Source organism: Pteronotus mesoamericanus, unplaced genomic scaffold (assembly GCF_021234165.1).
Source record: "Pteronotus mesoamericanus isolate MK-2021 breed Mesoamerican mustached bat unplaced genomic scaffold, CSHL_Meso_final scaffold_21, whole genome shotgun sequence".
Taxonomy (NCBI): Eukaryota; Metazoa; Chordata; class Mammalia; order Chiroptera; family Mormoopidae; genus Pteronotus; species Pteronotus mesoamericanus.
Window position 1 is genome coordinate 11679661 of NW_026555310.1, and position 14597 is coordinate 11694257.

Below are 14597 nucleotides of genomic sequence, written 5' to 3' on the forward strand. Positions count from 1 at the left end.
GTTTATCCTAAAACTACAGCATTCTTAAAACTGCTTTGTTATTCTTACTGTGCCTGTACATATTTTGTAGCCTATTTTAAAATTGTTTTCTTTGAGACTGATCAGTAATAAAAATTAAATTGTATTAACTTAACAAATAAAGAACAAAGGTAACCAAGTACTATTTTATCACATTTTGCTTTTATTTATGCTAATGAGGTTATTGAAGTTTATTGTATTGATATAGTGAAAATACTACATAAGTAAGTTGTCAATTATCTTTTCCAAACCACATTAAATGATTTCAAGTTGAAATTGGCTATAGTAGGAATATTAACACCCCAGGAATTGAAAAATGCTACACAGCAGGGATTTTTTTCCCCTCTCAGAGATTCAGGTTTTAAACATTTACCAGCACACCACTACATAACATTGACCAAATCTTGTGAAATTTTAATTGAAAGTAAAGTTAAAAAATAGGGTCAGCCTTAATATATGTTAATTTACTTGTCTGACCCAGATGTCAACAGAATATACCAATATTAATTCTAACTTTCTACTTCAGATTTAATGAGGTGAATACACATATTGGTTATTTTGACATAATTTATGGAGAATATGCAAAGGATATTTCTTACCTGATAGACAGGTTGTAAAAGATATTATCACAAGGTGACTAACCAGCAGCCACATTTTCATCTTGTGTTTAGTAGAGGTTAGGTTCACTTTTCAAAAATGCTGTACCTTTATGGCAGTTGGATAATATTAAACACCTGCATCAAGAAAAGAGAAGAAAAAAAAAGAAGGGAACAAAAAGGAAGGAAAAATATTTGTCTCTTGAGGTAATCTTGTTTTTATATTCCTTGTTTGTAGACTATGGTTTAGTTTTGTTTTTTTAAATACATTTGTAAACCCCATGTTGTAATGGAAAGAGTGGATTCAGTACCATGACTCCAGCTGCCTCCTAATATTGACCTTGTATGAACAAGAGCAAGTTAATCGATTGGTATGTTTTAGTTTCTAATGGTTTAAAAATTGAGTATAATATTATCTTTTCTACAAACTGCACAGTTGTAAACATTTCAATAACATCTCTTTAAATCAAAGATTAAAAATGTATCTGAAGGGCTGGTACTTAAAAGATCCAAAGATTTGTTTGTATGAGAGTTTCGTACAATCTCAGATATTATATTGTACGTTAGCATTATTTGGTGATGGTTTTTGGAATATTTTCCCCAGAAATGATAGTTTTAAATGTTAAAATATATTGATCAGTAATATAGTTGTTGTCCTTCACTTCTTCACTTCTTTCATTTAGTCATTCCACAAAAAGTAAATAATTGCTCCTTATATGTCATCAAGGAAGAATCTAGGATTTGTGGGGCCAAATCATGAGTAGTTGGAGAGCTGTCTTTAAGAAGAAAAGGAGAAAATTACCACAGGGTTGGCCAAAAAGTACATTTAGTTTTTTCCATAAAACAAAAGACACATTTTTCATTTTCACCAATAACTATTGATTTGGATATTTTGAGTATGTTGGCTATCTCCTGCTATTGGCTTCTAGTAGGTAGAGGCCAGGGATGCTATTAAGGTCTTTCAATGCATAACACAGCCCCACAGCAAACAATTATTTGGCCAAAATGTCAATAGTACCACAACACTTCACAAACCACTTTTGACACATTCGATCATTCACAGCACCTTCTCCATACACTGCACAAATCTTTTTCTATATTTTGCATTTCAGGTGTGTTTTTATCTTTCTTGAAATAATAAAGCATGATATGCCAAAAATGTTTTGTATTTTTTTCTATCTTCAATATTAAAATGGCTGCACAAAAATTTATGAATTTTGATAAGTTATTTTTTAACGCACAGTGATATGACAGCTGTCACAACACAATCTAACAAAATTGTTTCAAATGACATTAAAGACAACTAAGCACTTCTGGAGCCATTGTACGGTAAAAACTAAAACTTTTAGGTCAGCTTAATAATACAAACTAAGCTGCAAAACTATGTAGCAGTCTAATTAAAATATTTTGCTTTTATAAGTATCTCCAAAACTTATGACCACATGATTACATTGGTCAGGTTTCACCCAGGGTCTTGGAATAGCGTCACATAAGTAAGGGGCCCCACAACTTAAACTTCGTCACCTGTGTGGTAATTCTACCTCTGTGAACAAGCACTCAGGTAAAGGACTCAAAAAGACATAGTTTGTTTACCTTTAAGAAGTTTATAGATCAATGCGAAGACAAGTGTACACAAATCAGTTCAATGACACAGTTGTTTGGATGTATATACTATTAAACTTGAAAACATGTTAATCATTTTGATTAAAAGCATTGTAAAATACACCATGGTGGACATAGGTCTGACTGCAGTAAACAGGGCATTATGGTGAAGGTACTGCACTCCTTGATGTAAGCCATTTGGTGGCTGCGGAACCCAACTGCTTCTTACCAGAACTTGCTAAGAGCAACATGTCCCGTGGCCTTAGAGACATGTGTCAATTTCAAAAATATTAATTCATGTTTTCAAAAATATATAGTAGCCAAAAAAAATTATGCCATAAAATTAGATATAAGATATAAATTAAGAGTGAGTCTGAAAGTAATTTTGAAGTGCTATAATGTTTAATATATAGTAATATTTCAACATCTTCTACAATGCAAAAATAAAATGGTACTGACTACTGGCATTGTAATGACATGTTAAAGAAAAGTCTTGGGTCCTACTTATTTTTTAAATTGTGATGGATTTTAAGACCATATTTACCTCATCACACTCCCCACCCCACTCACTTTACATTAATTTACCAGAATTCCAGCATTTGCAGAGACTGGAAAATATACTTTCTAGTACTATATGGGCCAAGGTAAACATATTTTTCTATTTTGGTGTATATATTTTTCTGAAGTGAAAAAAAATCATTTATTTTGCAAGAAAGTTGAGTTGAATTCTTAAACATTAGAAATAGGTCAAATTAACAGCAGGATATATTTAAAATATCTTCACAAGAGAAAAAAATTCAACAGATAATTTTTAAATGCTAGGATTAATTTATGATCAATTTCTTTCTCTTGTACATGTGTGAGAAGGTGAGAACTATACGTACATATAAATTGCATTAAGTCTGGACTTCTAAGTTTTAAATTAATTTAATTTTTTAAGTGGGGCTGATCACAGGGAAAAAATCAAGTAAATAAAAGTGAAGAATAAAGAGAAATTCTTTTAGGAGGCAAGGAAGTAAATTAAATGATCTATGGAAAGATTGCTAACTTTTTGTTTTGATGATGTATAGTTTCACTAGTATTTAAATATAGACCTAAATGAAAATTATTGAAACCTATACATTGTTTATATCTTCTAAAATTTCTCCTAAAAAATATACATTTGAGCATTTTTGTTTGCCCATTGGTTCCTAATTCCTCTCATTGAGTTATGTGAACTAATTTGAATGAATTCTTTTAATGAGGAAGAAGGTAGAAAAAGCCACGCACAAACTATTCTCAAACTGTTGTGTTAAATCAAACAATTATTTTTGTAAAGTTTCATTTAGATAATATATTTGCAAGCATTTTGCAGAGTAAAAGCATATGAAGTGTAATGGGGCAGTGTTAGATTTTAAATAATTATAATTTACCCATTAATAAACATAATTTGCAAACTCATAAAATTCTAAATAACAGTTCTAAAAATAAGTATGTTCAATTTTACAGCAAGGGATGCTACTGCAGTTTTGAATGTAAAGGAAGCAGCACTGAACTAGGGAGAAAAATAGATATAATTACTGTGAGAGTATCCTTCAGATTTTTATTTTGATGAGTTATGTGAGTAAGATTTTGGTTATTTTATCTCATTAACTTTATGGGCAGTCTGGGACAGGAGAGCAGGTCTAAAGGAATATTAGCTGTGTCCACACTGAGCAAGTGATTTGAAGAAATTAAAAATTAAATACAGAAGACTTTCCGAGGTCAAAGATGCTATTTAACATTTCCTCCTCTAATGTGGGAATTAGTGGCAAGGCATGGTCAGAAGAGGCCAGGGGAAGTCAGCCAGATCTTTTCCTGAGTTTGGCTCAGGCATTCTTTACCTTGTGACTTTGGGCAAGTTTCTCACCTCTGACTCTAATTTTCCTCATGTACAAAATATGGAATGAATGCCTGTTTCACAAGGCTATTGTCAGGGTTGTGTGAGATTATACATGTAAAATGTTTGCCATAAAAGAAGTCAATAAATATTAACTTATTTTTCTAGTAGGCCATAGGCCCATCAGTCTAGGGACATGTCTCTTATTTATTGTTTTATCTCTACTGCCTGGCACAAAGAAGTCACTGGGTGTATAATTATTGAATAAATGAAGGAATAAATGTACCATTCCATAACTACATTCCCAATCACTTGCCACAAATAAACTGAAATTTAACCTTAATTCCTTAAAATTAGAATAAGATGGTGACAATAGGTAATAGGAAATGTCTCTTCTTGAGGTTTTGGTCTTTGTTAGAGATTACTGCTTTTATGAATATACTCTAGAAGATGATATTCTAAGTAGCAATATTTTAAAGCATTTTTAATATTACTTTATTGAGTATTATTTGAAGTCTCTGTACTTCAATTTGAATATTACACTTCAGTAAAAAGAAAAAAATATTATTTTAAGCCTTTCTGCATCATATTAAGCTATCTTTTCCTTCACTCCAAATATTCTGTTTTATATAGGACATTGAGTCATCACCCTGGCAGCATGCAATCTATTTCATTTAACGGGTCTCCTGCTGTTCAAGTATAAAAGTATCTTTCACGTCTTGTTCACACATTTGTTTTCTGATGGTGATTCATTCCATTGTATCACCAGTTATCCCATCATTTGTGACTTCCTGATCACATTCCCTGAGCAGCACAGTGAGGGAGAGAAGCTGAATCCATTACTGCTCATGTGGAAGAAACTGCTCTTCTCATTTCCAACTTCCCAACCCCCATGGGCCTGAAACTGTTGGAGGCAAATGAAGGAGCAGGGGAAGAAAACAGTGCTGACAATTATGTGCCAGTTATAGGAGCAGACACATTTTTCTCAGTAACCAAAATGAGAGAAGGACCAGAAATGGGACCCAGGGATACATTTCTGTCCCTGAGGTGGCGCTGTGCTGGTCAGCTCCCTGAACACGCTGGCCTCAGAGCCATGTGGCTTCTCATTCCCTCAGTCTAGGCCTTGCACCAGGTACTGTAGATGCTGCATCACCCAACTCACCACAGCTCTGCAGGTGCCTAGTGACTGGTGTGTCCCTGATGTGTCCTGGCATTACATTAATTTCCAAGAGAATTCAACTTCATCTCTCCAGCATCCTTTATTAATTCTCTTACACATACCTTAAACCAGCAACAAAAAAATATAATAAGGCAACATAGTATGACACATTCTTTTCCTTCATTCTCCTTTCTTTCCTTCCACACGTCTTCTTCCCCACTTTTCTTTAATTTTGACAATGCTAGGGTTCTCCTTTGAGAAATTTAGACCATAGCTAGATATGCAGTTTTCTGCTGGACAGACATCATCCAGCTCTTCTCTTTTTTGTCCCATCACAGGATAACCCAGATAAATTATTCAAAAAAGCTTCAACAGTATGTTAGTAAGCATTTGGCCAAAACAATTATTCACAAAGTATTTCATACTGCTATATATTGAAAGGATGTTTCATCAATACCAATAAAACTATCTTTTTGAACTGATGATTATACAATCATTTACACTGATAGAGAACAAGATCCTAGAAATATTAACAAAAATATGTATAGAATATAATAATTTTTGCACTAAAAATTCAAAAAATTCAATACATATTAAAATATATAGATATAAAGTTAAATATAAATATATTATCTATGGAAATGGTTACATCTTTGTTTCAGAAAGAAAAAGATTTGGAGTACCTCAGAAATCTGTCTTGATCTATCCTCAACGTAGTTCATGAAAAGCCAAGTTAAAAAGGAAATTTAACCTAAAATCTTACTTATGGTGCTCATCACTCTGCTCTGGTCCTGAAAAACATTTGCTATTAAGTTCTATTTCTAGGAAACAGAGGAAGCTTGTTGGAGTTAAGCACAGATTAATCTAGGTAAAAAAAAAAAACAACACCAATGCCTCCTACACTGCATGTAAAACTGGGAGACATTTTTTCCTTGGATTCATCCTGAAATTCTGCCTCTGTTGCACAAGTCACATATTCTTCCTGAGGTGTCAGTTTCCCAGTTTGTACAATAGAAAATTAACATACAAAGGACCCATAGACATGAAAAAATCCTCAACATCACTAAGCATCAGAGAAATGCAAATTAAAACCTCAATGAGATATCACCTCACGCCTAGCAAAATGGCCATCATCAATAAATCAACAAAAAAGTGCTGGCGAGGATGTGGAGAAAAGGAGAAAACGGGATCCTAGTGCACTGTTGGTGGGAATGCAGACTGGTGCAGCCACAGTGGAAAGCAGTGTGGAGATACCTCAGAAAACTAAAAATGGAACTGCCTTTTGGCCCAGTGATCCCACGTCTGAGAATTTATCTGAAGAAACATGAAACACTAACTCAAAAGAATATATGCACCCCTATATTCATTGCAGTGTTATTTACAATTGCCAAGATCTGGAAACAGCCTAAGTGCCCATCAGTAGATGAGTAGATAAAAAAGCTGTGGCACATTTATACAATGGAATACTACAAAGCTGTAAGAAAGAAGAAACTCTTACTTTTTGCAAAAGCATGATGGATCTTGGAGAGTGTTACGCGAAGTGAATTTGTAGGTGAAAGACAAATACTATATGATCTTACTTATATGTAGAATCTAATGAACACAATAGACTAAAAATTAAAATAGTAACAGAAGGTTAGATACATGAAACAAACAGCTGCCAGAGGGAGCAGGGACATGATGAAAGATGGTCAAAGGATTGAACAAAGAACATTGATGCACAACCCATGGACAAGGCAACAATATGGGGCTGACTTAGGGAGGAGAGAGGGTGGGAGTTGATGGTGGTCAGGAAAGGGAGAGAAACTGCAAATGACTATAATAGAATAAACAAAAAATAAATAAATAAATAAAAGAAAATTAAGTTTCTTCTTCTGACAATTATGGTAAGAACTAAATCATGTGTGTTATGGATACGTGTATGTGTGTGTATGTGTAAAAGCACACAGAGTCAAAAAGTAAGGTGGAACAGATGAAGTTTTCCAGAGATAAAATTCGTTTTGAATTTTAAAAATGCTAATCCTTTATAAAGGGAGTACTATATACACTATACATATTAAGCACTTTCATATTAATATTATATTTCCAGTTAATTTTTAGATTAGTAAATATAATTTAAACATAGATGACACAACCCCCTCTGGATTAATAAATACATATTTTGGATGGTCTTTTTTCCAGCTTCACACTGACTTATTTAACCTCTCTCATCAATTATTATTGTCTCAGTTTAACGGTTTTTCTGCAAAGTTATTAACAATGTTTTGGTAACTTACTGCTATGGTCAAGTATATCTAGTAAAAATTTCTGAAGAATGTGCTGTTCTAAGCCAAGGAACAACCATACACACACTCAAGAAAAATACACATTTTCTGAAAATGATTAATAATAGTATTCTTCTGTTCTAGAATAGGGTCCTATCCTGCCCAACTAACAGGTAGAGGGTAATGGCTGATTCAACTTCTTTAGTCCCTGAAAGATCCTTCCACTTGATGAGTGTGAAGTATACATAAAAAGAATTTCAAAACATTTCAATAAATATAACATCAGAGTGTGAAATGTAATGACTTGGAGGCTGCTCAGGGAAATGAAAATCTGAAGGTTTTTGAAGATGTGAATATTAATTGAGTGCTGACAGCACAGTTTGCATTTTATAAGCAACTGACAGTTCACATTTTTGGATAACTGGATTTATGATTAAAATAATTGCTTATTTATTTTTAAAATGACATAATGCATACAGAGGAACTTAAAAATAGTGGAACTCCATTTGTGCTATTTAGAGCATATCTTTCACAGGCTAGTTTAAGCCCATGATGTCACACGACACTATAATCAATGCAGTCATGCTTATTCATTGGGGTAGTTTCAGGAACCCATCACTTTTAGGTGGCAGAATAAATAGAGTATATCTTTTTTTGTTCCACAATTTAGGAGTGTGTGTATAGCATGGTTAGGTAGCTCCTGAAATTTTAGGAAATATAGAAAGACTCTGCTGATTCCAAACTATTTCCCCTACGGAAATGACAACGTGACCATCCTACACAATTATTTTGTTTGAAATTAAGATGCTAATGGAAAATAAAGATAGTAATAGTAAGCAAATCAGACAATTTGATATATTCGTTATTTTCAAATCCAAGAACCACTGTTCCAGTCAATGAATAGGAGAGGGGTTGTTTTGTCACATAAGATCTAAAACCAAACATACTGGGGTTCTACTCAAACTCTTTCTCATCAGCAGATTAATAAGTTTATTGCTCAAGGATAAATTCATGTTTTATACCACTTTGCATATCAGAACTTAGTGCTAGATTTGGGGAAAAAAACTGCTGCTCAAAAAATCAGAGGGACATTAAATAAAACATCACAGGTGAGTTTTAGTAGGAATTAGGGAAAGGAAATACGGAGTAGAACTGATCACCCTTCCATTGTCAATCATTTACATAAAGGATCTGGATGAAGGGAAATGAAGGAACCAGGTGATGAATGGAAGGACTAAGGGTAACAAGGTAAACTCAGACACATGGAAATAGTAAAGAAGCAATGACATGGAGAGTGCTAATTTTTTTTTTTTTACAAATTACTAATCTATATATTATATCTCTGATCCTGACAAAACTCTGTGATACTTTTAGAGATAAACTGAGTTATGGGGATCATATGCATTGCTCAAAGGCACACAGATACTAACAGTGCCAGGGTTTGTCCTTTTATTCCAAACAGATTTAAATACTACATTTTTTATTTTTTAAAAAAGATACAATCTGTTCTTGCTCTAGTTTATAAGAAAGGATACTTTATAAATTCAATGATTAACACACCATTCAATATGTGAAGCAAGTTTCACAAAATATTGTGTAGGGACCACCTACATTAATAGCATTTGGTTGTGCTTGTTAATATTGATAGGATAGACTTTACAGCAACGCTCAAGAATGATTAGTCTCTGAGGAAATAGCCCAGGCATCTGCATTTTAATCAAGCTTCCCAGGTAATTTGCAGGCATAATAAAGTTCAAGAACTACTGTATTAAGTGTGTTAAGTAAAGATTGGACTATTTTCGCCACTCAGAGAGTGCATGCAAATGTGTTCTGAATTAAATAGGCCACATCTTTAGCCACTGCACTCTAAAAATCAGAAGATATGCAACATTTAATAACCTGCCTCTTAAAATTATGTCTGCGCTGTACTCGGTTGTGGCATTTTGTCTAGGCGAAAATTAAATTTTGTCTATGTCTACATCTGATTTACTCTACCGTATCATAATGAACAAGGCATTTTGATATAATGTTTTGACAACTATCAGGAAGGTTTCCCACTTTTAAATGAGACTCTCTTGTTGGATTATAATGACATGACTGAATGTCGTTTTAACTCCCCTTGGTTGCCCTACTGCAGTTCAAAATGATCTGAGATAGCAGGACCACTACAAAGAAATGCGCTCTGTGATTCCTCCCCTGTGAATCATATCTAAAAATCCAAAGCAGGATTTAATAAGTCTTTGACAGCAGAAAACAATTCCCATGCCAGCAAGACAGAACTTCCACACCCTTTTGCTACCCACCTCCAAACCCCCACCACCCCAACACTCCAAAGTACAAGACCTGGGGAAAAATGGTACCAGATTTTGAAACTCTCACTAAATTTATCCTGGGTGTTTTTATTAAAGAGTTCTTGGGCCATAATTCTCCCTTTGAAGGGCTCTGTTACTCTGTGAAGGTGGCCATGTCTAATAAAAACAAAAACAAAAAACAAAAATACAAAAAAACCCCAGAAACATCATTGCTACTATGTGTCTGTCTGTTTTCTGAGTCTCCACACTCTAAGCCATTCCCCCTAACAGCCCAAGACGAGAGGGGCTGCTCCTTTCTCCACAGTGCTGGTACATCCTGCAGCTGCAAGAGCAGGTATTTACCTACCCTGTCAATCTAAAGGTACACAGAATTTCTCACTGTCTTCTGACAAGAGACCCCCCAGGAAGGGAGAACAAGGCTGATGATCCTACAATTTCAGTTAGCTGCTGTTCAGATTAAGAGATACCAAACAGAAAGCGCATTCCTTCTGAAAGAGTATGATGTAACCCTTGACATTCTATTTGTTAAATAATATGGAAGACCGAGTCATTGTACAGATACAATGATCCTATAGTATCAATACAATGACTGTATGTTATTGTATTAATAGTTAACTGATGAGTGATTCCTACTCGCATAATTTAGGCCTAATCCAAGAAAGAGTGTAAGAAAATTATTTTTCATGCACTTCAATTCAATTAAAACATTATTTATTTTTGAAATATATATGAGGATATCATTGAATATTTGTGCAACTTAATCAGACATAAGATTGTATTGCATGTTCAAACACTAAAAAAATGTGTTTTGTTCTCTTTGAAGAATATAAAGTAAAATAATCATTTAAAAGCAGATAGCTAGTAATTTTTAATTACTTATTCATTATTCCATACATATATAAGGTCTGTCCAGAAAGTATTCAGCCATGTACTACTAACACTACAAATATTTGTTGAAGAAGATACACAATACAAGAAACATTGTACCTAGGACAATGATGCCTTAGTCCCCTTCAAAGTAGGCACCTTGGGATCTCACATGGTTCTCCCAGTTGCCATCAGCCACTCTGTCATATTTTCTTGAATCTCATCACAGTCTGAAATTTCTTCCCTTTCAAAAGTGAGTTTAGTTTTAGGAAAAGCCAGAAGTCACAGGGCACCAAATCTGGGATGTAGGGGGAACTGAGTCACTTGGGTGATTTGATCTTTTGCCAAAAAACTGCAGGAGATGTAATGCATGAGAGGGCATGTTGTTGTGATGAATCTGCCAATCACCAGTTGCCCATAGCTGCAGCCTTCTGAATCAATGGAATAATTTCCTAGGAGGAATGCTCAAGTTTAATGCAAAATTTGATACAGATTCATTGCTGTACTCAGTCAGTTTGAATGCAACAGCCACACAGTACATATGCTTACTCACTGGCATCTACCACCTTCCCTGATTAGTACAGTGAAGTCATTAGTGTTCACACATGTGCATTCCAGTCCACTCTCCTTGGCTGCCAGATTACATTGCACAAACCATTCTCGTTATATTAACAATGACTGGACTTTTTCCAGACAGAGCTCGTATATAAAGTATCTACCAATTCAAGACATATTTTAGCAGCAGTGTAAGTACATACTAGTAAATCAAAGATATATATTCAATGAGGAACTTTCTAATTTATGAGCTCCTCAATAGCAGATAGTTTCATTCATTTTTCCACACCCCATATTGCTGAACGTCATGCCTTACACATTAAAGATAGGCAGTTAGCATCTGTGGAATAAATGTATTGAGCAACTTCTAAAGCAAATCACTTGTCTATCTTTCACAGGTAGATCTACACAAGCAGGAGGAAGTGGCAAAATTAAAGAAGAGAGTAAAAAAGTAAGGGTCAATTCAGAGAACCCTGAAGAGTGTAACATGGCCTGGGCCTATACTCATTGGGGCATTTGAGAAAGATTAGTGGAAAGAAAAGTGTAGTCAAATTATGGGACCTTAAATGCCATGCATTGAACTTTTGGTTTCTTCTATAGGCAGTGAGTGAGTTACATTACTAAACTGTTGTGTAAGAAAATATCATTATAATATTTAATCATAAGTGCCTTGGTTGATAAATGTTCTGTTCTTCTGGCTCTTTTCAATGCTTCATTACAAGAACAGATATCAGGAAACTCCTTAACCCCTGCATCCTGATGCCCTCAACAGCAGCATCGAGGTTTCAGATATATACTCATAACATAGTTTCAGGCTGTAGAGAGAGCCTTATCCCTTTTTATCTAAATCTGTTCAAATATTAATTAAATTTTCAACAGGACAAGTATGGATACATCCTTCCATTTATATAAAATTACAGACCAAAGGTATAGATTATTCAAAATTGAAATCTAAAAGAAAGGGATTCTATAGTTTCTGATTATAATTTTATTCCCTCTGAATGTAATTTTTCTTTGTATCAAATCAAGACTTATCAATCCAAAAATACTTACTGATTACCAATTTTGTGAAAGACCCCACACAAACCCCAGTTGGTAATAAAGGAAGCAAACTCTCAAATTTCAGAAGCTTAGAATCTAATTAGACACAAGCATCAGAGCAATATCAATAGACCTACCTGTGATCCTTGCTACCAAGAGGAATCTTTGCCTCTGCACTTATTATTTTAATAAGCATGCATCCAAATATATGAAGCTTAGTGGATAATAGAAAATTCAATTTTGTCTTCAGAAAATTTAACTCTCTTGTTATCTCTGTTTCAAAATCTACCAGGATATACCACAATTTCATAATTCATTCAACAAATATGTATTGAGTATCTATTTTATGTTAGACATTATTCCACTTACAGAAATAAAAAGGTCAATTAAAAGTCCTTAGTTTAGTAATTATTGTAAGATGCTCATACTTCATCATCTGTCAGTTTGCAACCCAGGTTCTGTTGAGAAGCTTTAAGTATTAACACAGTAATCTTCATACGAACCAATAATGTAGTTACTATTACTAACCTCAGTTTATGTATGAGAAAACAAAATTTTTTCCTATATTTTAAGATTTAGATCAAACTTTATAAAAAAGCTATCCTCTAACAATCTCTTCCTATGAGGTCTTCTCCCTTGGCTAATAAAATCTTGAGCAGTTGTTTGACTCACTCATTAATATCTTATCTTTCAAGTGCAAGGCCACTCCCAGTTACTTATAAGGACACTTTATTAGAAAACACATTTGGAGACAATTTCAGAGGTTGAGAAATGGTATTTTAGACTAATTTTTATTTTTTCCCCCTAAATTTAGATATTTCTCATAGGTCTTGATGGCTTATGAAGATAATAAGTAGAGCAGAATATTTAACTTTGAAACTGTCCTGGATATATGGTAATAACATTTTAGAATTGTATATTATCAAAAGGTAACCAGAGTGTGGATAAAGTAAGATCTCATTTATATGGCTAGTTCATTTTAGAAATACTATTTTAGCATCTATGGAAATAATAATATTTAGTTGTGAGAATTTTATTAAAATGTACACAAGACACCTATATGAGTTTTTCTTCACCACTAACAAGATTAAAAGTTACTTAGGAAAAAGAACATGCCTTATACGTAGCTTCATATTCCGACTATAGCTTAAATACTTTGCACAGATTGTGCGATCAACAAATACATGTGCGTACATGTGTATATGTGTTTAATGCCACAAGTTTAGATGTTACAGAAGAAAAGAGAAAGTTACAATAAAAAGCACTACACCTTTGAATGCTATGCAGCTGTCTCCATTTAGAAACTCTTAAAGCACAAGAATCACTATAAATAGTTAGCATTGGTTTGAGGATAATTCCATGCATTTCTACAATTAGGAGGAATGATATGAAATCATCTCTCTTATAAGATCTAAAGAGTTCTTTAATGCAGTGCAGTTGCTAATTCAGTTTGCAATGCAGATATGTGTAAAATCAATAACTGACTTAGCAAATGTAGAAATAATTATATAGGCAATTTTAGATTTTAAAATATTTAAGTGTCTATCATATACATTGTGCTAGGTCCTAGAGATTCAACAGAACCAAAGTATATGGTCATCAGCTTCAGTGGGGGTGGGGTACTGGCTGTGGATAAAAAACACTGACTGGAAGAAGGGGATGGGGGCAAGGGAGGAGTTTGCAGAGCAACCTTACAACTTGGTTTGTCCACTGAAGTGGAAGATGCTGCCATTTGGCAAAGGGGAGGTAGAGCTTTGTGGGGAAAGTGAGTTGATAAATAATTTAGTATTTTTTACATTATATTTTATTGTTTATGGTATTAGAGTAGTCCCAAACTTCCCCTCTTTATCCCCCTTCACACAGCACCTACATTCCCTCAGGCAATCCCCATAACATTGTTCATGTCCATGGGTCCTGCATATAAATATAAATTCTTTGGCTGGTCTATTCTCTATGCTGTACTATATATACCCATGACCATTCTGTAACTACCACTTTGTACTTCTTAATCCCTTTACCTTTTTCAGCTACCCTCCTGCCATCTGGCAACCACCAAAATGTACTCTGTATCTATGATTCTGTTTCTGTTCTGCCTGTTTGTTTATTTTGTTTTTTTAGATTAAGTTGTTGATGGATATGTATTTACTGCCATTTTATTGTTCATATTTTTGATCTTCTTATTCCTATTCTTAAAGAAGATCCTTTAACATTTCATATAATAATGGTTTGTTGATGGTGATGGTGAATTCCTTTTGCTTTTTCTTGTCTGGGAAGCTCTTTAGTTGCCCTTCCATTCTAAATGATAGCTTTGCAGGGTAGAATAAT

At 34.0% G+C, this 14597-nt stretch overlaps 1 protein-coding gene across 5 annotated transcripts in view; it reads right to left on the bottom strand.

Annotated features, from left to right (window-relative positions):
- Nucleotides 1–14597, bottom strand: part of CNTN1 (contactin 1) — a 309314-nt gene that overhangs the window by 135101 nt on the left and 159616 nt on the right. For all 5 annotated transcript variants that reach the window (XM_054591232.1, XM_054591233.1, XM_054591235.1 and 2 more), the window contains one exon: nt 618–752. In XM_054591232.1, the coding sequence (XP_054447207.1) occupies nt 618–678 (61 nt within the window). In that variant the 5' untranslated portion in view covers nt 679–752. The remainder of the gene's footprint in view (nt 1–617; nt 753–14597) is intronic.